General features: G+C 35.7%; 1 protein-coding gene across 9 annotated transcripts in view; it reads right to left on the bottom strand.

The window, feature by feature from the left end:
* VPS13B (vacuolar protein sorting 13 homolog B) overlaps positions 1-27,810 on the bottom strand; it is a 459,486-nt gene that overhangs the window by 229,817 nt on the left and 201,859 nt on the right. For 6 of the 9 annotated variants that reach the window (XM_084510475.1, XM_084510471.1, XM_084510479.1 and 3 more), the window contains 2 exons: positions 17,232-17,379; positions 5,863-5,990 (listed from right to left, as the gene is read on the bottom strand). In XM_084510475.1, the coding sequence (XP_084366601.1) occupies positions 5,863-5,990; positions 17,232-17,379 (276 nt within the window). The remainder of the gene's footprint in view (positions 1-5,862; positions 5,991-17,231; positions 17,380-27,810) is intronic. The other 3 variants (XM_084510472.1, XM_084510476.1, XM_084510474.1) reach the window with 1 other exon arrangement.

Raw genomic sequence — 27,810 nt, 5'->3', positions numbered from 1 at the left:
TATTAGTAATAAGTTGCAGGTCAAACCATTGTGAGATAATGATAAATAGATGACAAAAGAAGTTACGATCAATGTAACTTTTGTTCTATCAGTACACTTACTGAGTAAACAGTTTATAACAGATTAAATATATATATACACACACACACACACACATATATATATATTCATGATGACTAACATCAAATACTGCCTGGATATACAAACCATGTGGTAATAATAACCCAAAAATTCCACCAGCTTGGAGAGATGCAATACTTTATCGTATTACCAGCAGCAGGATCTACAGGAGATGTTTTACAGAGTACTCTTGAGAAGAACTCTCAATACTCAGTAGAGTTGTTACACTTAATTTACAGTTCAGTACAGCTTTGTATTGAAGACAAGTTCTTCGGGTCATTTTTGTTTAACTTCAATGCATCAATAATATTGAGGTAGAATCAGAATAGTTTCACTCTTTCAAATGCTTGAGGGAAATTTCGTTCATCCATAGATGGATATTTTAGAATTCATTCACAAACAATTGTATTGGTCTTAGACAGTGAATTTTGATGTACTTGATAGCATAAGGCCCTCAACACATTAAAGATTTGCTTACAGCTATGGTTTGTATACTTGTGTTTCATTTAAAGTTTTACAAGAATAAGTGCCATTTGCAAAACATTATTGCAAGATTTCAAAAGACAATGCAGAGAAAATATGGCAAAATTCCATATTTTAGGGTAAAAATGCCATAATTCTAATAATATAAGAAACTGTCAACTTAGATGCACTAAGGCCTGGTAAGTGCAAATTCAAGCATTTGCATTGCACCTGTTGAACTTCTCAGAGGCAGATTCTGCTAACACAACTATCAGCTTCAGTTGGATTTGTAAATATTTGTCTGACAGAATCTGGGAGATCTCTCTAAGAACAAGTTCCTCTGAAGAAATGGAAGAGTGCACCTAGAAGGATGGAACTATATGTTGGACAAAAAGTGAGAATGTGTGCTACAGATTGTTTCACCAATCAGAAAGTGCTTTAAAATATATGTAGTCCAAATATCTTAAAATTAAACTACATCAATAGCATATATTAAAGCTATCATATAAATCTTTTTACACTTTTTAAATAACTGTTAAACTGTGTGTCTAAAATTGTGAATTTAATGTAAAATGTGACTGATTTATGTAACTGAATATAAATCTGCAGCAGTAAATCTTGCATTAATGTAAGGATCTGACAATCCAAGGGAAAGAAAATGAAGTAATCTGCCAGTAAGAAGTCCTCAAGCTGGGGGTCAGATCCTGTTCATGGAAACCATCTGGTTGGGACCCTCCAAGCCACACCAAACACAAATGATCTTTTAAAAAAATATCCTATTCATTAATGCTTCGCAGCTGCACTGAGTGTTACTTCATTTTTCCATGGCAACATCCTTTCTGTTTCAAGGATCTTATTTCAGTTTTGGTAGCAACGTGTTCTTTTGCCAATACTGAACACATTCATGTGTTAAAGAGAAGGAATTATTACAAATTCTTGAAACAGTATCACCCTCTATTTTCATTTCTATTATGTCAAGGCCTACACATCCTAAGTAACGTACGCTAATGATAAACCTATGAAGTAAGCAGTATTTTCCCTTCTACTTTCAAAAAGGTACTCAAAGCACATTGCTCTAAGCTTTCATTAGTATATAAACCTAAAAAAGCATAATGACTTTAAGATCTCGGTTGTATAAGAAGGAAAGTATTTAGTTACTGGAATAAACACAGTATTTTATTAATTCATATTTTAGAAGGAGGATGTTGCTCTATAGAGAGAACTGTGAAATATATACACTGCACATGAATTAGGTCTTCAGAGCTGAGGAGAGTGGGTGGGGAGGGAGTGAGCAAAGCAAAACAAGTGACAGTCCATAGCTATTCTGTACAAGCACAACAAAGAGGGAAAGGTTATACAAGAGCCTCTACAGCCTTTTAAGACAGTGACACAGTGAGATTCACTTCCCTAGCCCACATTTTACAGCTATGTAAAGCAATTAGAGCTGTTGAAGATGACCTACTAGGTGACACTCACATAAAGCTGTCTCCTGGGAAATGGCCTCTCTCCACACTAATCATCATCTATCATATTCTCTCCTCACAAAGGCTGATGTGTTTTTCAGGGAGTTTCAGATATGGAATATAATCTCATAATTACTCCCCAAACTGCAAAGATCCACCGTTACACATCCCATGTGGGGTTATGGTGTAGACATTATTATAGGACTCAGCCTCTGACAATCACTCCAACCCAACTCTCCCATTTGCAGTTGAGCCAGACAGCACTGTCTGTTCAAATTTTAAAAGGCAGGCTGGAAATTCATGTTTTAAAGTTAAACAAAAAATAAAAAAGATATAAAAGGGAAGTAGAGGATGTGAGTATGAGGACTAAGAGAGCAGGCTACCTGTATATAAAAAGGAGTATAATAAGGATCAGCTGCATTTTTCTTTTACCACTGGAAACATTACATCCTGGCGCTACACAGTATTCCTATTTTATTTTTTTTTAACGTAAGCTTCGTTTAAAAAAGCTTATAGTTACAAAAAGCTTCTTGTTTGACAGTTTGTGATAAGCAAACATCTCAAGACATCATCCCAGTTCATACCTGCTGAATAACTGCTCACAGCTCAACTCCTAAAAGTCACAACGTCTCTTCCTGACCCAAGAATACAAAATATAGGAGCTTATAGGAGCTTTACTCAATCTCATCCTCAATTTCTGTTCTTTCAGTCAATGTTTCACTGCAACTAAAATTCTGTATAAGTTATATGCCTAAAAGAAAATATTATTTTCAATAATTTCAGGAAACAGACTCATTTTTTCAAATAATTTCAGGGATAGTTAAAAGCATGCTGAATGGCTGGCTAAGCTTTATACGCGATAATTACACTCTTAGTTGGCATTCATTGCAAGATTACTCATTAATTCATTTGCTTTTAACACAGATCCTTCATTATTCTCACTGGAATCCAGTATTAACAACCAATTAAAAATAATTGTGTTTATACTGCTCCACAATTTTAGCAACTATTAGCATGAAGAACACGTGAAAAGTGAGTATTAACCTCCTACACTGTGTAACTGCCAAAAAGACTTAAAGGCTGCATATAAAATCCTACAACAATTAAATAATAAAAGCAACTTTTTACAGTTAAGTATGGAAGTCTTTTCACTAAAATACTAATAGCTTACCACAACTCCAATACACAAAATCTTCATGCAATATTCTATCATTAGCAAGCCAGGGCTAGGGCTAAGCAAGTACCAGCCTTGGATCCAAAATAAACTTTCCAGTTACTTTGGTTCCAAGCACATTTACTTGCTCAAACTTCCACTAAAAGAATAATCCTTTGATGATTTTAAGTTATGAAGTTCTGTTTTATCTGACGACAACTGTAGACTTTTCTGTTCTACAACCATGTTAATAAAAGATCCAGGAACATGAAAATAGCTTTAGAAAAAAAGGCTAGAGTCTAAGTGCTCCAGTACTTAACCAGAAAAAAAAAAAAAAAACATTCCAGAAATTTGGCTTTTTCCTATCCACAGAAAATCTAAATACACTGTCTATTTTATTAAAGGCATAAATATCTTATACTATACTTGAACCAAAAAACAGGGTCATAACCCTCCTCTTGTAATAATTTACACATTGCTTTGCACAAATTCACGTTTCCTATTTAGGCTGGTATTGAAGGAAAAAACCTGTGTAAGTATAGGCATTTATGTCTTCAAAGATATATTTAAGTAAAATAGACAAAGGAACTGCTAGGCAACAAGGACAACAGCAAGCACACCTACCAATCCCTTACATTTCACTATGAAGGACTACTGTGTATTTGTTTGGAAACACATTCTTGGATATTGCCTGTGTTTGTGCTATTTCTTTAGAGTCTGTTGCAACTTTCTACCAGTACTTTCTACTTGCCCTTCTGGCAAGATATTGGAAATACTTTACCAAGTATGATCAAAGAATAATGATGAAACATATTAGAAGTGTGTAAACTATGATTTCATAGGGTCATTGAACTTCAATGTAGATAAAGAAGTATATATAATTCCATATTAGTAATGATGAGTTTTGAAAGTATGAGTACCCTACCAAAAAAATAAAAACAAAAATCCCACGAAACAGCCCACCTTCAAAAATTAAATAAATCTAGAACTTCAGACATGAGAAATAGTTCTTAATAAAAAAAAAAATAAAATAAAAAAAATCCTCAGCCACCACTAGATCTAATCCATAAGTGTTTTATGTCGAAGTAAGGATGTATTTACTAATTAGTCTTTGAAAAAAACTATGCCTATCACTGCTATCAATTTTCACCTCCATAAAAAATACTAGTTTGAACACATTTTTTTTCTCCTTGGTAACAGGCAAACTTAATTTTTAACTAGTTCTTACTGGTTAGAATCTTACTAGAATCTTACACATTCTTCAAAAAAAAAAATTCACTTGATTGCAAAGCTTACCATGAAAAATGTGAGAAGAAAGAAGAAACAGACAAAGTCCTTATTCCATTTTTATCATTTAGAAAGGATCCAGCTCTTCATCATCCTAATTATTTGATTATTATTTTCATTATGACTCACACTGTAGTACTCATTTATATAAGGAGTTTCATTGTGCTAGGTATCACCCAAACACATACAAAATATACAGCTTCCTTCAAACAGCTTAAAAATGACCTCTCAACTCCCCGTATTTAGTCATTCCATTGGTGACAACATTAAGAAAGAAGTGAAAACAAGCAAAATACCTATGAAACAATAATAAAAGAGCTGAATGAAACCTAAATCAAGTTAATAGAAAGCGTCTCCTCAACTTCACTATGTTGTGCAATTAAGTCACTAATCTGAGGTTCTTGCTCAGGAAAAAAAATTCAACCTTTCAAATATTTTGAAACCTACCAAAGTATTTTCTGCCTCAAACGAGAAAAACAGACAAATTCTGAGAGGAGGCTGTACATGAATAAATATTTTCCTTGGTAGGAAGGCATTGTATTTCTTGACAATGCATTTTAATTTTAATATTATTTTATTTTAATATGAAAACAGTTCAGCTACTACATGCTGGTGTACCATAAAATACCATGCTCATTGAATGTACAGTTCAAAAGGCACAGTTTATAATAATCCTAAATTAGGGTAATTTCCAAGCGGGCATTTGATATGTACTTGGAAGCACAGAGTCCTAATGCATTTCTAAGCCATCTAGTATTTGGTCACGTAATCAAAACACAAGATTTCTAACATTGCCTTTTTGTGTGTGCGTGTGTGTATAGCACGTATATATTTTGATGCCTAAAAATTCTGATCACAGTCTGATGCAGCAGGGTGAAAAGAATTTAATCTGAGTGATCATGTAATTGTCCTTAATAAAAAGGTACATAGGTAAGCATCTGAGCCATCACTGTCTAACATTGTATTGTATCATACACCATCCCTCAAAATATATCATATGCAGTTTCCTCAAATATGTTTTAAAAGGAAGGTATTACACAAATCTAGCTATAGAAGAAAAAAAAGGTAGCTAACTATGTTTATAATACAGGAAAAGTGCGACAAACATTTATTTACTGACATAAGTATTTTAAGGATCTTCCCCTTAAATACAGAAAAGTATTTTGAAAACTCATAATAGAAAATGAAAGAATTCTTAGCCTAATTTACCAAAAATCTGTATTTTATTTTTCAGCCTCTAAGACTTTGAAACTACTGAAATAAAACAATAAAACCTGGGAGCTCCTTTAAAAACCCTCCATAAAAAGCACTAGGATGCATAAAAAATATCATAAAGTTTGGAAAGACATAGTTTTTCTCACTTCCTTTTCATCTTACCTGAAGTGTAAGGCGCTTAACTGCATTCCATACTCTTCCAATAAATTCCTTCATTCTTTCTTCAGGACTTCTGCAACTTTCAGATGAATTCAGCATGGTTTTCACGGGAAGTGACAAAGGGCGAGATTCTAACGCAAACAACAAAAGAATATACTGAGCATATGTATTGTTTTACAAAGATTATACTAAGTAACTTATATACTGGTAGCAAAGAAAAAGATTACTCGTTTTAAATTCTAAAACATATTTTCTCTCACCACATATCTCACTATCTATGTGATAATAGCACGTAGCAGAAGCTTCTATTACTAGTTTCAAACTTGGGCAACACAATTGTATCAGTTAAATCCATTGAGAAATGCAATGTTTCAAAAGCATTTGGACAAATACTTGAACTTTTTTTACACAAACTGCTAAGAAAATATTATGGAGAATGCTTGACCTAAGCAAATTAAGCCAGATTTCAAAGTATGATAACCTATTGGGTGATAAAATAGCAGTACATGCGTTTTTCACATACACTGCTGCCAGGATAACGTAAAAAAGGTTTTAGTTTTTTTAACTTGTAAGAAATGAAGCCCATATTAAATTACAGCCTTTGATTTGTTTCCTTTAAAAAAATCATTTGGCAAAAACTTTGAGTATGCATCAAAAAAAGGGTCTAAAAATTAAACCATATTCTGACTTTGTCAAGCTTAAAAGTACTAAAATAAGTATGAAATATTTCAGCAACATTCAATATTTTGTAGTAAAAAAATAAACTACCTTAAATTGTTAGGTATTTTAATATATGCTCAAATATAAGCATAACAGAACTACAAAGAAGGAGTGGATCAAGTAGTAATTGCAAATTTATTAAAGAATATATAAGTGATACATATTTCCTCCTTTCATCTCTTCCAGAATATGTGCTCCTTTCTATGTTTTGGGATAGACACCAAATTATTGTCAGCTTCTTTAACACTTCCAGTATTGGCCTACATCTTATTGAGCTGACGAAACTGCGAGAATAAATTATGAATTCTTCATGACTTCATTTAAAATTAAATTGAAATCAGCTCAAGTGCGACTATTTATGCTTCCAAATTATACAGCTAGGAGAAATCTGTAGCATACCAAGTACAGAAAATATCTTAAAACAAAATTGTGCTATCAACAGAACTCAGGTGAGCAAAATTATGTCCCTTTATACGCATTACTGGTCTTCAGTCAATTTTGAACATGCAAGGAAACATGCAGGGAACTAAAAATGAAATATCTGAGAGATGAATTTCTGCCAAGTGTGCAACGTTCATGCCACTTGAGGAACTAATTTGTGATATTTTTCCAATCAAGTCTAGAAAAGACCAGAGTTGATTAATATCCTAGACAAAATCCTTCAACAAATTACACTGTAATGATCTGAAAAGAAATTGAAACTTTAATTTTATTAAAATGGTGAGGAATCAAGAGATTCTAAGAGAAACGGTCAAAAGATTGAGAGATTATTTTTAACCTCTCAGATATTCCTGGCTCCAATTATGGATCTGTTAAGAGTTATAAACAGTTAAAACTGGATCATAAGAATGTAGAAAGCATGACACTTCAGGATTGTTTATTGTCAGTTGTGCTGGAGAGACAAACTTAAGTAAATTGTCCATATGGAGAAGCAGCATGGAGTCACGGAGTAGCTGTTTCATAATATTTTCTTGTAACTATTTCATAATATTTTCTTTCTTGACTTTTATTGCATGTAGTGAGTATTCAATCCACATTATGAATGGATTATGTTAAAATAAAGATATTTAGTGAGGAATAGCTGCTCTTCTTTAACTTCTTACCCTACCTCAGTTCACACTATCTTCTCTGTGTAGACAAGCCCTATAGTACACTTATTACAAGGCAAGAATTAGGAACGGCTTGACTCCGAAGAAACATTAAAATGTAAGAGTTACTGGAATGCAGAACTCAAGAATAAAACTGTGGGTAAGGGGGAGAATGGTGTGTATAGTCACTGTGAGACTGGAAATATGAGAGGCAGGAATGCCTCAGCTTACGATGAAAGGACATACAACATAAAATTGCTTTTACAACACAGTCAACAGGAAATATCCTATGGCACTGAACAAGTGTATTCGTCATCAGCAGGATCTAAAACTATGTTTTGCTCCAGTCTTCCATGGTTTGTTGGCTGGGAAACACACACTCCAGTAATTCTCTCCCAGTTAGGGGAATCAACCTTCTAGTTCCAGAAACAGCTACCTATGATTTACAAATAAAATTAGATAGCTGAAACACCACTCATTTTTCTCCTTATATGTGCAACTCAAACCTGCAAAGCTGTTCAAAATTCCAAGAGTATCCATCATAGAAAACAGCTTCACTGTACCCCAGACTCAACAAAAGACCAAAAAAAGAGAAAACTTCTATAATGCAAACAGATAAAGACCCATTCAGCCAGAAATCACAGAGAACAGAGAAGCAATAAGAGGTGTTTCAGGATGTAAAGAAATCAGCATGGAAATAATTCTTCAGGGGGGGAAAAAAAAAAAAAAAAAGTAGTCTTCTGTTATTTATTTTTTTTTGTACTGGTAAGTCCTACAGCTTTGTCTGAAGGGTCTGAAAGCACGTGTCATAATTCCCTATCAGGCAAGGCCATCAGCAGATGATAGCTGCTAAGAGACTGTAGTAGTCTGGTGTGGCTATCCTGTGTGTTTGGCTAGTCCTCTATAGTAAATACATAGACTGGATCAGCTCCATCTGTCTCAGTATGAAGGTTAATCTCCTAAAATAATTATGCTACTCAGTTACTACTGAACTGAAAAATCTAGGAACATTTCCTGGCACCGTAATCAGCCCTGTGTTGAAGCCAGGAGCCAGTCAGCAATAGCTGGATAGAAAATAGGATTTGTCTGAAACATTTACAAACTGGTAAGAAAGTAAAAAAATGGAAAGGGGGGGGACTGCCTCAAATTGTACAAAATGTAATTTTTAAGAAAAAACAATGTACAGAAACAGTGCTCCTACTCTCATCCTCTAGTCACATACTGCATACGTGGTATTTTGGTAAAAATCAACACCACATCTTTTTCAGAAGTCACTCGGAGGCTGCCACGCTCACCAAGTTCAGATGACGCAGTGGTAATGAACAGACTTTCTGAAAAGGGCTGATCAGCCCAATCCAGATCGAGCTACCAGAAGCTGCAATTTTCATAATTTATTTCACAACTTATGGTTAGAATCTAAGGGACGTTCAAGGGGCAATCCTTCAAAATTAATTGTAAACATCCTCTCCTAGGAGATGCCCCTAAGCAAGACTTAAGGCATAAATTCAAGATATAGATGTTTTTCCTATACAGACAGATACCTCTTTCTTTGTGTTTTTTAGCCTTCTGGGAACCGGTTGCTTTGGAAATTGAATCCATAAAACATGAGTTTTAAAAATAAAAAGATCTTTGGAAAAAATAGTGCTACACTGTGCTATTAATATTCATTGACCTAAGGAATGCAAAGGGGAAAATAAATCCTTTGAAGTGAGGTGATCTGGGGGCAAATGGACATTTCCTCTAATAAATAAAAGAAAAGATCACAGAACAGGGATTTTCCACTACTGGGTTGAGGGCCAATGATAATCTGTACTCACCAGCGGCCTCATGCTTTTTACAGTTCTTCCTTACAGCTGGTATGTGAACTAGTGGCAGGTAAAATACAATGCTAATACCTTACTCATAATTTGTATGCGGTGCGGTTCTACCATGTCTTGTCCTTTTTGCTCGACTTCTGACTCCCGACCCACTGTGTGCCTCAGGCATTTTATGCATGAAGAGGGTAGAGAGAAGCTTCTTCATGGTTGGAAAAGGTCATCCTGCTGCAGACAAACCCATACTGTCAGTGATCCCCAAAAGCTCAGAGAGCTCCTACTGGTTCACACAGAGACACCCACGCAGCAGCCTGCAGCAGGACGGCCTCTCCACCATCCCATCGCGTGACCCTACTCAAAATGTGCATCGTGTGACCTCAGCATGCTGGGCAAGCTTTCCTTCCTGACATCACATCATCAGTCATACACTTCTCACACATCAGAAATGAGTTAAGCCGAGAAAAATGCTATTGCAAACTAATCATCGATGCTAAGAGGCTATGGCAGCAAAACACACGAACAGGAATAATATTTCAAAGAAGAAATCAAAGGAAAGGATACTGTTATTACATGGGTCTTTCTGGAAAGATTTTTCCTCTTCTCAAACTAAAATTAGTTGCCATAGCATCAGAAAACTCATTGGGGTTTCCTAATAGCAATTCATATTTTCATGCATTAGATGTGACTTTTTATCAGAAATAAAAACAAAAATTCCAAGATGTTTGCTGTAAATGCAAACCATTGAGGAACTGACCAAGGAGTCTAAGGGATTAGAAATGAGATTAAAAAGCAGTGGAGGAGAAAATTCAAACTTCAAACAACTCTGAAAAAAAGATGAAAACCTAGGACTCTAGTTTTGTGTGTGTGTGCACGTGTCTCCCCAAAAGATTAATTGGTTTCTTCATATGTTAAAGGAAAAAAAAAACAAAACACAACAACAGTACAAACACCACCTACTTAAAACTTCCTTCTTCTTTTCTGTAAATCGGCAGTTTTTAGTTTCTACATATAAAACTGTAGGCAAAAGCAAGAGTTCAGTGAAACATGTTATATAAAAGCTTGGTTGGCATTTCAGTTTTCCTCATAAGATTATATATTTTATATTTGCAGCACAATACATATGTCTGTATAAAGAGATACATGAAAGCATTATAAATCATTTGCCCTTTTCCGTATATTATGGTCAAAGAACCAAATTCTGTTCTCAATATAATGCATTTCCATGTAATAATTTTGTTCCATGATTTGATACTAAAACAGTATACATATTTTAAAAAATGCAAAAAGAGGAGTATCTTGCTGAAAATGCTGGCTATCTTCATGCACTAATTTCTCCTATAAACCAATTTTAAATGTTCATTGAAGTAGCAGGCTTATTAGGTGAGGCTGACAGCTCACAGCATTTACTAATATTTTCTGAACTACCAATGTCCATCAGAAGTGTTTCAAAAATATTCACAGTTTATTTTTATGGTGGTGTATCAGAAGCTATGCCCTCTGCCTCCACTGATAGATGACTAATATTTGAATTATTCATGAGGCTGAGATTTTTTTTAAGGAAAGACTACTGTGACCTGTATGTAAAAAAGTTTGCACTTTTCATCAGTTGTCTGAAAAGAAAAACATAATAAATACTCTAAAAAAGGCATAAAAACTTAAATAACCCAAATAATAGCACCAAGTCCTTTTAAGCTCATAAAATAAAAATGCAATATATATGCCCACATACTTAATAGTGTTTGCATAAAGAATTTGTCTACTGGGGTTTGAGCATTTTTACACTCTACTTTAGTAATGGTACAGATAATATGTTATTTTTTATCAATCCAGTTCGTAGTTGCACCACAGAATCCCTGATAACTAGCCAGAGGAAGTAGTTTATACCCAGGGAAACTGTAGCAGAGAGGTGTAGTGACTGAATTAGAAAAGTCCTTCAAATGAGCTAGCAGTAGCATAAATGTTAAAATCCAGAATCTTCATACTTCTTACACAACATCCCTTTTTCTAGAGCAAATGTATGTCAGTAAATCAAGATAAATGTGATATGAATGTGGTTATGCAAGCAAAAAAGCTTTCAGTGTGAAAGCAGGAGTTGGCTAGAGAATGGCTATGGGTAGTGTTTTCTCCCATCAAATCCAACGATTACTGCACTATTTCTGGCAAAAAAAATACCTATTTAGTTCTGGGAACAGAAATAAAAAAGGACTGACGCTTTTGTATAAATCGTGGACTTTCACAGGCAACATTGAGCTACTATATTAGCAAACAACAAAACGTGTTGTGTGTGTGTTCATATCTTCAGTCCGTGCCCAAATTTATCTTAATACTGCTTACCATTCCAAGTAACTTTTAGTACATTATGAACTATGAATTTCAGCTTTCAGGTTTGCAAGACCTTTTCTGGTAAATTCAGGAAGAATTCTGATTGTCTGCCTGACTTTCTTTTTTAAATATACACTGAAAATTCCTTAGTCTTTTAAATAGTATATAAAAATAAACACCTGTTCTTTTTCTCTCAACTTTTCCATACAGAAATTGTAGTTGATGTACTACATTGGCTTTGTGTTCCTAATGCTCTTAAAGTCCACACAGAACTGAAGAAATCATGCCATCATTTAACCAAACATTTCACTAGCTAAGAAAACCCACAATAATTATTTCTCAATATAGGTATGCGACTGTCCAGCCATTTAGAAGTTACCATAAATCATCTGAGCCCAGAGACCTTCTATTTAAATAATCCTTCCAAGAACTACAACCCATTTATGAAAATATAAAAATCCTAGTACTTTCAGGCACCCTAAGTAAATGTGTGTCTGATTGAAATTCCTGTATTTTATTTAGCTTACTTAGCATCTATTTCATTTCATTCATTTTCCCAAATAAATCATCAGTGATACATTCCAAGACAGGCATGAATAAACAATAATCATTCGCTTCATTGAGCAGAAGTAGTGATGTACAAATTCTTCAGATAATCCATTGATTTCTCACCAGCCAGACTTCTCTCACATTTGCCAGTTTGGGGATTTTCTTTTGCATTCCAGCAACTCAATTTAGCAGAAATCTAGTCCACAACTCTAGTCGTGCTTCATAAGAAAAAAAATCAGTAACTGTACATGGTTTTGCTAGGTACAGGTCATATTATGCCACACTTCTTTTTTAAGTTGAGTTATCTTTCTGTTGACTAAAGATGAAGCCTCAAATAAAAACACTAACCCCGAATCAGTTGGTCTGAACAGTATGCCGTCCAACTAATTCAAGAAGTTATCAAGCTTGTCCTAAACAGTACTACCTACCATACACCAGTAGTAGGACAAAATAGGTGAATTATTTCTTCATTTTAGTAATAGCTATCAGATGTACCACGTGCTCACTATGTATTAATTTATAAAGAATGGAATATCTAAAATAAATACTCCTTGATCTCTTAGTAATGAATTGTAGCTCCTTTTTGTCACACAGACCCACTACAGATCCACTTATTATTAGGTACATGATACCTAACTTTCCTGATTTTTAGAAGAGTTCAGAAGTAATTTGTTTATAATCTTTTCTGTAATGCTAGCCTAAACAGCATCAACAAAAAGACAGGTATACATTTAAAGCTTCCTCTTCTCTCTGCTTAGCTACCTTCAAAATAGTTCAGAAATATCACCTATGTATACTTGGAGGGAATTTTAAGAATTACTTGAGAAAAGCTTTCAAAATTGAATTACTAAAGCTCCCCATAATAACCAAGGAATTTAATTTCTAAGAAGAATTTAATGACCAGCTTATAAGCATGTAATTATACCTACGTTATCAAATGTTAGGAAGTGGTTGAAAGAGAAGGTGGGTGGTGGTCTTTGCCTCCTTTCTACAGAAACAAGACTCATGGAATCCTCGTTTGGCATAGCACTCGTTTGCTTGTCTTTTCCTAACTCCCTTTGTGCTTACTGTTCAATGTAAAATTTAAGAAGATAAATCTCTCAAAGATTGATTCTACAAGCTCTATGAAAATAAGTAATCAAGGGAAAGAAGGGAGAAATTGGCCAGCTGAGTTCTGCCCTTACTAGGAATCAGACAATTTATACAGGACAGAGAATATAAAGGCCATCTTGGACCAAGCTTTAAACTTTCTTGTTACGACACCAACATCCATCTGCTTGAAATATAAATAATAGAAAACCAGGTTTAACTTAGCTTTAACTTTGCGTGTATGAAACTTTAGAACTCTAATTACATCTCAAAAACAACAGCTCCACAGAACAAAATATCAACATTTCAGTAATGCAACAGATTTTTCCAAACCAGAATTATTCTGTGTTATTTTAAGTTATTATATTAGGTTACATTCTATTTTTCAAACAAAGTGAAAATAATTACTACCATTTATTAACATAAAAAGAATGAAATCTGAAAGTTGTTTTAGTATTGAATGAAGACCCTTCTGAAAGAATGAAAATAGACGGTTTGGATTGATTAATCCTTAATCAGTAGTGCACAGGACAGCTTTCAAAGGCTGCCCTATCTACTCAACAACCCGTATTATGTTCTTGCATAGGTATTCTACATATGCTATATGTATATTACACATTCACACGTTTTGCCACTATGCAATCATAAGAGCTACAATTCTACACCAAGTCTTTAAATTATTTTTTATTGAATTAACAAGGAGCTCGTGAATTGCTGAGAACAGGAAGAGAAGTGGGTGGACAGTGGAATTCAGGTAAATATTTTTTTTTAATATTCTTTATCATCTTGCTCGTTCATGACCGCATCATACAAAATTTAAACCATATATTCTGTTATCTTACTCTGTTTTTGAGGCCTCTGTGGTTAAGGAGATTTATAAATAACTACCATTTGAGACTTAAGTACAGAAACTTTGGATTTTCACAGGCAGTTACCATATAAATAGTAGTTTTGCTCTTTTCCCATGCTTCATTTTTGGCAATGTCTCAGCAGCCATTAGCTAATAAACTGAACTCAAGATCAATGTTTTAAATCATTTTACAGCTGTGATTACAAACTGCTTTCATTTAATACATAGAGTTGGTTTCTAGCAGTTCTCAAGGGAGTGACTGCTAAGATCATGTTAGACTCAAAAAGGGTAAATTCCAAATCATCACCTGAATAGCACGATTTTAAGACATAACCTCTTTTAGTCTGAAAAGACTATGCATATGTGCTTGCTATCAATGCAGCAAATTCAGTTTTCGTACAACTTAAGGCATCCATAGGTACAGCTACAAGGCTTACAAGGATTTTTGCCTTTTACCTAGATGCTTTTGTAGCATAGGTAGCGTTGCACGACCTAGACCTATAATTATGTGCTTTTTATTCCTGGTTTTAAAAAGGTGAGGCAAACAGAAAACTCGGACAGAAATTAGGTGAAATGAAGAAGTAAGGAAATCAAGTGAAAATTACTGGTAGCAAGGGACCCAGAAAAATCAGAAAGGAGAAGAATCACAGGCACTCTATTTTTCATTTAAGAAACCAGACACTCATTCACCATATTCCAGAGCACATACTGCACCTGTAAAGAAACAAGTTGTGAAACAAAGCATCCACTGAAACTTTTCTCAGAATCTCAGAATGAGGTCTCACCTTTTACTCTTTCATTCATCCTACCTTTTCTACACATTTTAACTGGTAGCTTCATAATCAGAGACTTTTTTTGAGGGGGGAGGGGAAGGGGTGATGACACAATGTAAGTGTTAAGTTTTTACTGCCCCCCAAATCTCCCAGTCCAAATCTAACTCTGTTCAACAGATGGAAAAGCTTTTAACACCACATGATGCTTCAGGAGGCTATACAGAGAATGAGCCTGCACGGCACTGCAGTATGACATGGCTCTCCTTTCATTTACTAGAGAAAATCTGAGTGGTCTACTGAAGTGGACAGAATATCCCTTTAAATTACTTAATTAGTAAATTATTTCCTTTTGCTCTTTGGCATTCATTCTATACTTTAATTCCGCTGAAGGAATTAAAGGTAAATCTCAAATATTTCAGGTATTTTGCACTTGGCATTTTATCTCCAGCAGATAACAAATAGGTACACAGTTAAAAATACAGGCTGGTCTTCGAACAAGCACTTGTGACACGCATGTTACATCTTAAAAAAAAAAAAATTAATAACATTTTCATCAGTTAAGAAGCCAAATTTAACGTAATGACTGAACGTACCATCCCTGTATATTATCAGAATGTTTGGGTAACTCCAAAAAACAACTACGTCCCCTCTTCTCTGAGTCAAACAACAGCTTTGGCAACTGAAATTTTCAAAGCTTCTCCATGACTGGGCTTTGTTGAGACAAAAGGGATGCAGAATGCATCATTCTTTCAAACTGAATTTTCTTCAAACACTAAATAAAGCAAACTGAATTCCCTGATTAGCTTTCTTCCAGGGTTATATATGTCTCTGCAAAGAAAGGTTTTAAAAAAGATATTTTTAATCCTATTTCTGACAGTTTAACATAAAAATCATGTATGTTTCTCTAGTGCATTACACCTCTGTGCTTTGTTGTTAGGCACTGGTGGAATTAACCACAAGAGGAGATGAATGGATGCAAAACACGTATGATGTTGGTGTAGCGGGACTATACATGCTAAATATTGCAAACTGAAGAATATACTTAATGCAGTCACTTCATTACAGGTAAAAACAAATGATAGGATGAAAGAATGATAAAAATAAAAGGATAAATTTCATAGAACCATGGAATCATAGAATATCCCGAGTTGGAAGGAACTCATAAGGATCATCAAGTCCAACTCCTTGAAAAGTAAAATTTTGAAAAATTTTGAAAGTCAAATTCTGAAAAGTAAATTATTAATAAATGAAATAGATTTATTTCCAAGATTTCCTTCTATCATTCTATCAATTTCAACGTGGAAACCCATGTAATATTCAGATTTTCTGGCTTTAGCCCTTTTTATCACAAAATAACAATTAAACTACCACTCATGGGCAAGATCATAATCTCGGTTTCAATAGACAACATCTTGAAGTACTTCATGATTAACTGGAAATAAACATCAATGCAAAGGAAAAGAGAATTTGTTCAGTGTATTTCAGAAGGATTACTGAAAGTCTCAGCTGGATAGTCACTTTTGTTGGATGATGTCCTATTTTACTACTTGCAGACAGTACTGTATGATTAAATAGTCCAGAAAATCCCAGAATGCCATATCATCTTGATTAGTAATAATGAAGTGTAACGCTAGCACTCCCGATATGCCAGGGAAGATTCCTAAATTTAAAAATTTCTTAAACTCCAGAAACAGAAGTGACAACAAATGTATTTTCTATGGGAGAAAACTGTGAAATTTACTGTATTTATGCACAAAACTTAGATCTGCAATGACTTGCACACATGCCAGGTTGGAAACAATGTGAACAGTTTGACTGAAATCAAAGAGATTAATCTAAGTGTATAAAGTCTGACAAAATTATGGACTTAAGCATTTAATATCAAGCCAAATAGCTATCTTCTGTTGAAAAGGCATCTCCTTTATCCTGTCTTAGAAAATACATTCCATGAAATTATCAGGACCCTCGAGGTAGTATCTATATTGAAAATAAGATGAAAAATTAACATTTTTATTAAAGAACTGGTAATTTTCTGGGACAGTATTTCTTTAAATCTGAAATATGTTCCCGAGTATTTGCACAGCTGATACTGTTCAGCTGCACACGGATGTTATTGAGTAAGGCTAAAAAGGCTGAGTAGCTAGTTTCAATTAAGATGTGATCATACCTGTTATTGTTTTTGTTTTGACAGGGCTGCTGGCATACTCAGAAGCTTGATTTGATTGCTGCCTTGCCAAAGGCGCACTTCCAACTGATGCTTCATCCTCTTTTTTTCGAGTTACTGACACTCCAAGTGGAACAGATCCTACAGACTGCTAGAAAAAGAAGCACTTTGAGAACCACGCAAAACCAAAAAACATTAATTTTGAATTATGACATTGTCATAAGAAGCATGTCTTCAGCTGCGTTTTTTTAATTTATAGAAGACGACTTAAAATGATGACTGAAGCAGACATTATGAAAACAAATTTTTACAATTTCATTAAACAGCTGAAACACTACATTCGGACTTGCACTTGCAAGTCTTTTTTTCTCAGACTAACAGGACTAAAATAAATTCTACAATAAAAAAAAATTAAATAGAATTTATTAACTTAAAATACCATGCTCACTAGGCCATCAAAATGCGTATGAATAAACCTGGATCATCCTCAAAGCTAAATCATAACATTTAGTGGAAACTAGACAAATTTAGCCAGATATGAAGACTTCAATGTTTTGCAAAGTAATTTATCAACCTTCATTAATTCAACTTCTAAAAGAAAGACACACAATTAAAAAGAAACGTGCGGCCTGACTCTGATCATTAGTGATTTTGAATTACCTTTCGACATTTAAGCAGACTGGTAAAATTACCAACTGCTCAAAACACAATACTGGTTGACAAAATTGAAGGCATTCAAATCTAGTTTGAAGGCCTGCACCTCTATTTCAAAGATCAGAAAACAGAAAATACATTAATCAACATAAGGCAAAAATAATGAGTTCAGGAACTGAAGGGCCAGAAATAAATACAGTTGAAGGCTTTTGTTGGTGTTGTGTTTTGTTTTTTTTTTTTTTTTTTTTTTCCTTTTTTTTTAAATCAACGTGAGTTAGAAAAGACAAAATCATTAATAAAACCTGATCTTCCATTTTGTGTACAAAAATGTTAACAATTCTCTGTAGTGCTAGCTGCTAGGTAAGTTGTAAATATACGCCAGTTGAGAAGAGCAGAGTATTTCTACTGTTGATTTTGCAGAGCGTTATCATTTAAAGATGGCATTATTTTTTTTCTAAAGATCAGACATTAGGATTACATGCATCTTAATCAATTTTTGTGTAATTTAATTTTGTTGGTATTGGAGTGAAAATGTAATCCATATAGCTGGGTAATGAGAAACCTCACACGTTGCATTAGGAATCTCTGTGGGAAACAAATTCGTGTGAGGCGGGCAATATGCTTGTAAATTTTCTCCAATGGAAAACAGATCACTGAATCAAGCAGTGTGCAACACGTGCACACATACAAAACCCCAAAACAAACAGAAAAAATCGTTTAATTGAAGGAGAATCACTTCCAAATGCCCTTACCATTTTCCACTATAAAAGTAAATTAAAATAAGACAGACAATCAACTATTTAATCCTATTCCAGTGAAAACAATCAACTTACATATACAATGGTATGCAAAGTTAATAGGAAAATACTAATGCCAATGACAAACAGAACTCTCATCTCTCCTGCTCTCTCTGAACGTACAGTCATCAGCTTTGTCTCCAAAAGCCCTAAAAACCAATTCTGGAAGACAGCAACGTGTCACTTTGGTGTCCTCTAGCCATAACAACAGCAAAAAAAGCCAATCTGCTTTGAAAAAAAAAAAAAAAAAAAAAAAAAAGTTTTACACCATAGAAATACTTCCCACATGTAGACAGAGAGAGAGAGAGTCTGAAGTTTCATAAACTTTGGTCAGACGTATTACTTCACTTATTTTCAAAATTTATCTGATACAACCTTTCATATGGCAAAGCCACCTGCAGCCTTCCCATAACAGCAACCGTTGAGCCATGTTTTGGCATTTCTGCATTTAACATCGTAAGAACATTAACTTGCCAAAGTGAAGCAAGAGTTCTGAAGAACGAACACGGATAATATAAGACAGTACAAAAGACAATAGGACGGAAAACAGTGTCTGAAGAAGCTGTGGCTGTTTCTGAACCACTGAAGAAATGGATCAGCAGCATACAATAATAAGTTACACCACTAGTCATATAGGGAAAAACATCAAGGCTATCACAGCCAGCCAAAGCTGGAAAAAATTATGACCAAATATTGAGCGCTTGAGTGCTGATCTGGACAATGAAACAGCTGTTTCATCTTTGCTCACTGAAATCAAGCCTGATGTTGCTGTTGATGACGCCCAGTACAATCTTGTCAGATTTTTGGCAAAAGATTTCTGGTTAAAAGAATGCAGAAGATGAAAGATCAACGTTGAAATAGATGGAAAAGGATCATCAAGATTTGGGTTTTAGCCACAGACTGATGAGGAAATTGTGGCTTGGGAAATAGCAGATGACAAGAGCACCACAGCTGTACGAGAAGATGAATCTGATGGGAAAGGAGACATTGCAGTCAAGTGTTTTCATAAGCATTTCATCACAACAACCCAAAAAGCTGGCAATGAAGTAGCATGCAGTAAAGCTTAACACACCTACTTGGGAAGGAAGCTTTACAGTTATTAATTGGTAGTCTTATAAAGAAGATAAAGAGCACAACAGAGATATGGAACTACAGCAGCATTTATATGAGGCTCCTTTACACAGAGGAATACTGTAAACAGAGGCTTCCCACAACAGTCAGGAAAATGCCTTCTACTAGAAAATATTAATCATTTTCTACACAAGTCATCAACAACATATGAATCGCTATCGGCTCTGTCCTGAGTAATGGACAACTTTTCTGAATTCCAGAAGTATAAAAAATCACCCAAAATGATTCAAGTCGAAGCTTCTGTTTAAATACAAATCTGTCTTCACATAATACATAAGATGACAGAGTTTACACTCAAAAAGTAAGCCCAATGTTATGACCTACAAGAGAACTCAGTTCGGGGCTACAGCCTTAAGGTACTTTGTTTTTGCAGTCAAAATCAAAATCCTATTCTATTCTGGAATATTGACCACAGTTTTACTGATGCAATAATATTTTGTGTGTATTACACAATGAACACTAGATTAATAATAATTCATGGCACCTAAAATAATTTATTATTTCACCAGTGAGTCTGAAGAGTATGCAGGCACATGAAGAAGATTGGGAATGCTTTTGTCGTGGTTTTGGCTGGGATAGAGGTCATTTTCTTTGTAGAGACTTATATGGTGCTGTGTTTTGGATTTTTCATGAAAGTAGCAGTGATAACAAACCAATGTTGTTGAAGAGCCGAAGACTTTTCTGCTCCTTGTGCTGCCCTGCTAATGAGGGGCCTGGGGAATGGGGGCATGTTCAGAGCGATGATGTTTGTCTTCCCAAAAAACTGTTAAGCATGATGAGCCCTGCTTTCCTGGGAATGGCTGAATACCTGCTTGTCAATGGGAAGCAGGGAATGAATTCCTGGAACCAAAACATTATAAATAAGGTTAAAAATGAAGCACTGGTCTGTGAAATGTTGAGCTCAATGCAGAAGCCCCAACACAGACATGGGTTGTCATCTGTGAAATGAAACCAAACCCAGACATCCCCTTAGTGTCTTCTCCGTGCACACAGACTGATCTGTACACATGCAATAGCTTACAACCAGCAAGCAGAAAGTGAAATTAATGAAGTCACTGGAATGGGTGCAGATGGAAGTTGTACTCGAGACATGATTTTTGTGAATATGTAAGATCACCGTCACGCAAACATTTTATCTGCCTCTGAGAAGAACATTAACTTATCCTGCAGGACAGTTCAAGCTCTGGCAGCTTGAATAGCAAGGGTCTACCTTGCTCACCTTGAGCCAAGCTTTAATAGCAACTAATCACAGTTGCTGTCTGGCCAGTTACATTTCATTGTTTTGGTTTCTGACAGCAATAATATAAGAATACACCTGTATTGCTTCCGAAAGCATTAGACATAAGGCCCAGTTTCTAGTTAAAATTAACCAATTATATTGTTTCCTAATTAAAAACATTAGGCAAGCTTAACCTCTGGGGCTCGCAAAAGCAGCTTCATTCGCAACAGATGAACTTGAAAATTCATGTGAAATTCTGTGACTTCAGCTAGAAATTTCAGGTATGCTCAGAAAAAGCGCTTCTGCCTGGACCAAAGATCAGCCACTGGTTGATGAGCTGTAATCTTTCCAAACTTACGTGATAGACTTACGCCAGCCAAGAAGCCCTACATCTTCATCATTTGATGAAAGCACTTTCACAGGTACTTTGAAGTACCATATAAAAGGTTCTAGTCCCATGCAGCTCCAGCCCCTTAAGCAAGCATTAACTTCATTCCTACAGCCTTCAGAAATGGTGCTCCTTGTTGTATGTGAAGACAGATCCAAATAGGCATAAGCATAATGCTTTTTGCCTATCAGAAATCTAAACTTACCACAGTCTTAGAAACCTTGATGCACCAAGAAGATAATTATGTCTAATTTAGAAACATGCTTGCTTTTATCAAAACCTTTCCTGCTATTTATCAAGGTAGAAGAGAAAAACTAGAACTAAAGTAGGGCAACATAGTTCTACCCTCAATAGCCAACTTTGCTACAATATGCAAAAATCTCTAAGTTTAGGTACCGAAACTCACCCTTATATTGTGTTATTTTTCACTGGCATTCATTCATCTGGATAGGCTGGACCGATGGGCTGAGGTCAACTGCATGAAGTTTAACAAGGCCAAGTGCCGGGTCCTGCACCTGGGGCGCAATAACCCCAAGCAGAGCTACAGGCTGGGAGAGGAATGGTTGGAAAGCTGCCAGGCAGAGAAGGACCTGGGAGTGATGGTGGACAGTCGGCTGAATATGAGCCAGCAGTGTGCTCAGGTGGCCAAGAAGGCCAACGGCATCCTGGCTTGTATTAGGAACAGCGTGACCAGCAGGGCTAGGGAGGTGATCGTCCCCCTGTACTCAGCTCTGGTGAGGCCGCACCTCGAGTACTGTGTTCAGTTTTGGGCCCCTCGCTACAAGAAGGACATCGAGGTGCTTGAGCGGGTGCAGAGAAGGGCGACGAAGCTGGTGAGGGGCCTGGAGAACAAGTCCTACGAGGAGCGGCTGAGGGAGCTGGGCTTGTTCAGCCTGGAGAAGAGGAGGCTCAGGGGTGACCTTATTGCTCTTTACAGATACCTTAAAGGAGGCTGTAGAGAGGTGGGGGTTGGCCTGTTCTCCCACGTGCCTGGTGACAGGACGAGGGGGAATGGGCTTAAGTTGAGCCAGGGGAGTTTTAGGTTAGATGTTAGGAAGAACTTCTTTACAGAAAGGGTTGTGAGGCATTGGAACAGGCTGCCCAGGGAAGTGGTGGAGTCACCATCCCTGGAAGTCTTCAAAAGACGCTTAGATGTAGAGCTTAGGGATATGGTTTAGTGGAGGGCTGTTAGCGTTAGGTTGGAGGTTGGACTCGATGACCTTGAGGTCTCTTCCAACCTAGAAAATTCTGTGATTCTGTGATTCTGTGATTATCAGAAGTGTTTGGCTCTTGAAGACACAAAGATCTGCAATATTCCAAAAGACACCTTGAGTAATTCCTCAAATTACAGGAATTACATGTTCTAAGTGAGTGTACTGACCGTCATAATGACAAAACTACTTCTTAGGCAAACATTGCAGAAAGACCTCTTGTGCAAACCACTTGAGTGAAGAATTACCAAGCCATAGAATCAAACAGTTCAGTTGAAAGAGGCTTACAAAGATCATTGAGTCCAAGATGGGATCAAGAGTTCATAAGATCCTGAGCACACAGTTAACTTCCCATACAGCAGTGGCAGGATTTTATAATACAGTATAATTCCAAAAATAATGGTAGAAAAAGGGCAAATGGAGTAGAAAAAAAGTTGAGGGGAAAAAATGGATGAAGTCGAATTGCTACAGACCAATTCTCTAATCTACCTACCCAGATAATGGAAAAGTCTTGTTTTTGAATTGGGATATAAAAACTTCCATGGCATAGACGTTGATGAAAAAGGAGAAATTTGGATTTGGGAATCGTATAGGTATATTAAATTCCAGTGCTTTAAAATGATGAATCTGGAAGAGGAGCAATGTTGTTTCCTTCACTGCTCCTGTACATGACTAAGGATGTTCTCTGTGCACTGTGGTTTTTAGATCTATTCCATTTCTGAAACACTTATTAGACAGTAACACTCACACATGCTTACAGAACAGCCAAAGAAAATGGCAGAAACGTGCAGCCATATACATTCATACACAAAGAGATATGTGTAGGTATATGTTTTTGATAGTTTCAGTCTTCTCTGTGATGATTAATTTTAGTGAAATGATTAATGTAAAAAAAATACAGAAAAACAGTAGAGGCTTTACAGTATTATGCATTTGAGAAAAACGTGATTACATGCACTCATATTTTCACTGCAAAGAGTATCATATATCTGATGTTTCATCAAAGTATAGATAATGCTTTTTTGCCAAGGAAAATAAAATCTTTAAATATTTATTGGTGTAAAGCTAAGTAAGGGCTTTTATAAGAGAGTAAATATGTGATAAAAACACCACTGATTTACCAAAATGAAGAACGCCATAACTGAAAACATCTTCAAATAATAGTCAAAATAAAATATTAAATTGCTGGAAACAATGACACTAAATTTTTTTTTTTTTTTTTTTTTTTTTTTTAAGAGGAAGGCAATATAAACATATAGTAACCAACATATGTACAAGAAGTCACTCTATATAGTTGCATCTTTCCTGCTTTCCTGAATTCTGTTCAAATTAATCTTTCTTAAGGCATTAAAAAGCATATCTATTCAACAGGGCTTTCAAGAAACACAAAGGTTTTAGGTAAGCATATGTTACATAATCTGAGTTAAAAAACTAAACTGTTAAAAAGCAGCAAGTAAGCAACTGGTGCACATACTACATGAACACAGCTACTGCTGCCACACATACAGCTCAGCTTTACCAAAACAACCTATGCAGAATAAAGTATTTAAGAACAAATGAGCACCAATTTTGGCTGACATATACAAGAACATTTCAAAGAAAAATCAACTCTAAAATATCTATGCCAGTTTAAGCCCTGTTTAAAATCTAGCATAGGTTCATCAATCATCAAGCAGGGTATGGAAGATATCTATTGAATTTGCTGCTCCAACTTCACGGATTATTGACAGTTATTGAAAAAAATGTTGGTAACAAAAACTTATTTCAGAAAAGTCTAACAAATTCAGGGAACCAGAAATGTGATTATTTTTAACACCCAAATAATCTAAAATATGTGATTTTTATATGGAGCATATGGATGGAGTGCAACGCATCTGGCATATACTAATTTGCCTTTGAGCAGCTACACAGAATATATATAAATCAGAACAAGTACCTTTTTATCAGGCTTCTTCTTAATGTTTTACTTCTGAAAACATAGATCTTAAGAGCACAACGTTATATAGTGTATTTCCAAAGCCAGTGATAATTTTCTGATTAATTTGAAGTGAACCATGCAATCAAAAGGTCATTTTTTTTTTTTGAAGTCACCCATGTTTCCAATATAATACTCTTTAGAAGTACTGATATCTTTAAATCTTTCTTAGTCCTTCCATTTTATACAAACTGTGAAGTAATATAATACAGCAGATATTAGTACATAAAATTTACCATTTAATAACTTTCTCCACAATATTATTTATCTACTCTTCAGGTTTTGAACTGAAGGAAAGCAAAATCAAAAAGGATATTTTTTAAAAATTTATTCTTTCAATATTAATTTAAAAGTTTAAAAAAAAAAACACAAAAGTTTAAAATTTTGAAGTTGAGAATCAATCTATTAAACGTCAGAACTGTTACACAGTGGATTACTATCAAGATGTCAAGACGGTATGACGAATTCACTCTTTTTAAACTTACAAAAAAATGATAAAGTTCTGGTTGTTGGATTTTGGCTTTTTTTTTTTTTTTTAAACTAATTATTTATTGTACATATTGTGACACAATGTTCAAAAAGTGCTTAATTAAAACACCTCTCTCAGATGTCTTTAGCTAACAAGTTCAAGATGAAGGATTTTGAAAATCAGTTTTGAACTTTAAGTTACAGTACTTTGATTTATAAACTTTATTCCTTGCTCTGCACCAGGTCTCAAGTTATTTCAGCTCAGTATTATTGAGGAATAAATTAATATAACTAAATCAATTCCAACAGCTGCTGCCACTTCCAACAATATAGTATCTTGGGTGTCCTAGGGTTTTTTGTTTTTAACACATTGGCCTGCAAAGCCTTCTGATGTTGATTACTACACACTGTATACACAGTACAGTGGTCCAAACAGGAAAGGTATTCTACCAGTACTGTCTTTTTCTAGACAGAGCAGCATGCAATGCTTGCTACGCTGCATATCTGGAAGACCATCAGCTGATGAAGTGAAAACACTCTCATGATAACAAGTACCTTTTCCTTAACACATCCTGTTAAACATTTTTTTTGTTTTTTTTTTTTGACCCAAGATGACTATTTTCTTCTGTTTACATGTTATTCAGGGTATTAAGTCTGAAATCTATATAAAACAGTTTTGAAAAATGCAAGTATTATGCAGTCCTTATTAGTCCTTATTAATATTAACTTCCCGTGTTCAGTTGAGTTTAGAATAGGAGTAGAAAGTCCTAAAACAAAACAAAACAAACAAACAAAAACAAGCTACAATATTTCCTTGTAATATACGCTAATACAAAGTCAGGAAACGCACAAGCAGAAAGGTTCAGTAATTGAATGCCTTTGTCACCTCAGTCTTTACTAGCAAAATGGCCCTTTAGATATCCCAGATTCCAGAAGGGAAGACTGAAACAAAGAAGATGTGTCACCCTTCCCGAAAGAGGATCAGATCAGAGAATACTTAATCAAATTGGACATAAGAATGTCAATGGGCCCTGGTGGGAGGCACCCACGAGCATTGAGAAAGCTGGCAGATGTTACCACAAGGCCACTCTCAATGTTCTTTAAATGATCATGGCAACTGGGAGAGCTGCTTGAGGACTGGAGAAAAGCAGATGTCACTATCGTCAAGAAGAATCTCAAGGAGTAACCAGGAATCTACAGGCTGGTCAGCCTCAACTTGATCCCTGGGAAGGTGATGGAATAGCTAATCCAGGCATACGTAGGACAAGTCATCGGGAGTAGTCAGCATAGATTCTCCAAGGGGAAGTCATGCTTGACCAACTTGATGGATGAGGGGAGAGCAGTGGATATTGTCTTCATGGACTTCAGTAAGGCTTTTGCCACGGCCTCCCACAAGATCCTCAGAGACAAGCTGATGAAGTATGGGCTGCATGAGCAGGAAGGGAGGTGGATCCAAAACTGGTGTAATGATCAGGCACGAAGTCTAGTTGCAGGCCAGTAACTAGCCACGTAACCACGGGGCCAATCCTGGGCCCAATCCTATACAGTGACTTCATTAATATTCTGGATGATGGGGCAGAGTGTGTAACCTCAGCAAGTTTTCAATTGACACAAAACTGTGAGGGCCACACAACCATTCATAGGGACCTGAACAGGCTGGAGAAATGGGCTGACAGGAAACTCATTAAGTGCAATGAGGAGACCTGCAAAGTCCTGCTCTTGGGAAGGAACAACCCCAGGCACCAGCACAGGCAGGGGGCCACCCAGCTGGGAAGCAGCTCTGTAGAAAAGGACCTAGGAGTCCTAGTGGACACCAGCTGAACATGAGTCAGCGATGTGTCCATGCCACTAAGAAGGCTAATGATATTCTTGTCTGCATTAGGCAAAGCATCACAGCAGGTGGAGGGAGGTTGATCCTTCCCCTCTATTCAGCAGTGGTGAGGCCACACCTGGAGCACTGTGTCCAGTTCTGGGCTCCACTGTACAAAAAAGACATGGAAATACTGGGAAGAGTCTAATGATGGGCCATGAAGATGATCAAAGGTCTGGAGCATCTCTTATGAGGAGAGGCTGGGAGAGACAGGACATTTCAGCCCGGAGAAGAAAAGGCTCAGAGGGAATCTTATCATTATATATAAATAACCGAAGGGAGATTGGAAAGAGGATGGAGCCAGGCTCTTTTCAGTGGTGCCTGGTACTGAGACAACAGGCAACGAGTACAAACAGAAGCACAGGAGCTTTCTGTTGAACATAAGGATGCACTTTTATTTATTTATTACTGTGAAGGGGACTGAGCACCGAACAAGTTTTTTTATTGAGCAAGACCTTGTACAACTTGCTGTATTAAGTAACAGGACTACAGACTTCACACATGAGAAAATTAAAGAGCGTGCCTCAAGTTCAGTTTAAAGAGATGTTCGAGATGTTAATTCTATTCCTGATTAAAACAAACTTCAGCAGCATTGACTTTTCTGTATCACCTTCTACAGAAAACATGCTGCATGTTATACTATACAGCATGCAAATAGGAAGTAGGACATACTATTACAAAATGTTTAAGCAGATACACTTTCCTCTATTACTAAAAAAAATTACAAAATGTAAGCTTGCAACAAACATTAAAATAAGCACATCAAAAGCACACAACAACTCTTTTGTATGTGTTTTGTATATATTAACTTATTTTACCTCTGCCAAACTTAATAAGAAGCGTTACTATTTTGAGATTAAAAATCCAGT

The sequence above is a fragment of the Aythya ferina genome (assembly GCF_964211825.1).
Source record: "Aythya ferina genome assembly, chromosome: 2".
NCBI classification, from domain to species: domain Eukaryota; kingdom Metazoa; phylum Chordata; class Aves; order Anseriformes; family Anatidae; genus Aythya; species Aythya ferina.
This window is presented reverse-complemented; position numbering and strand designations above follow the sequence as displayed.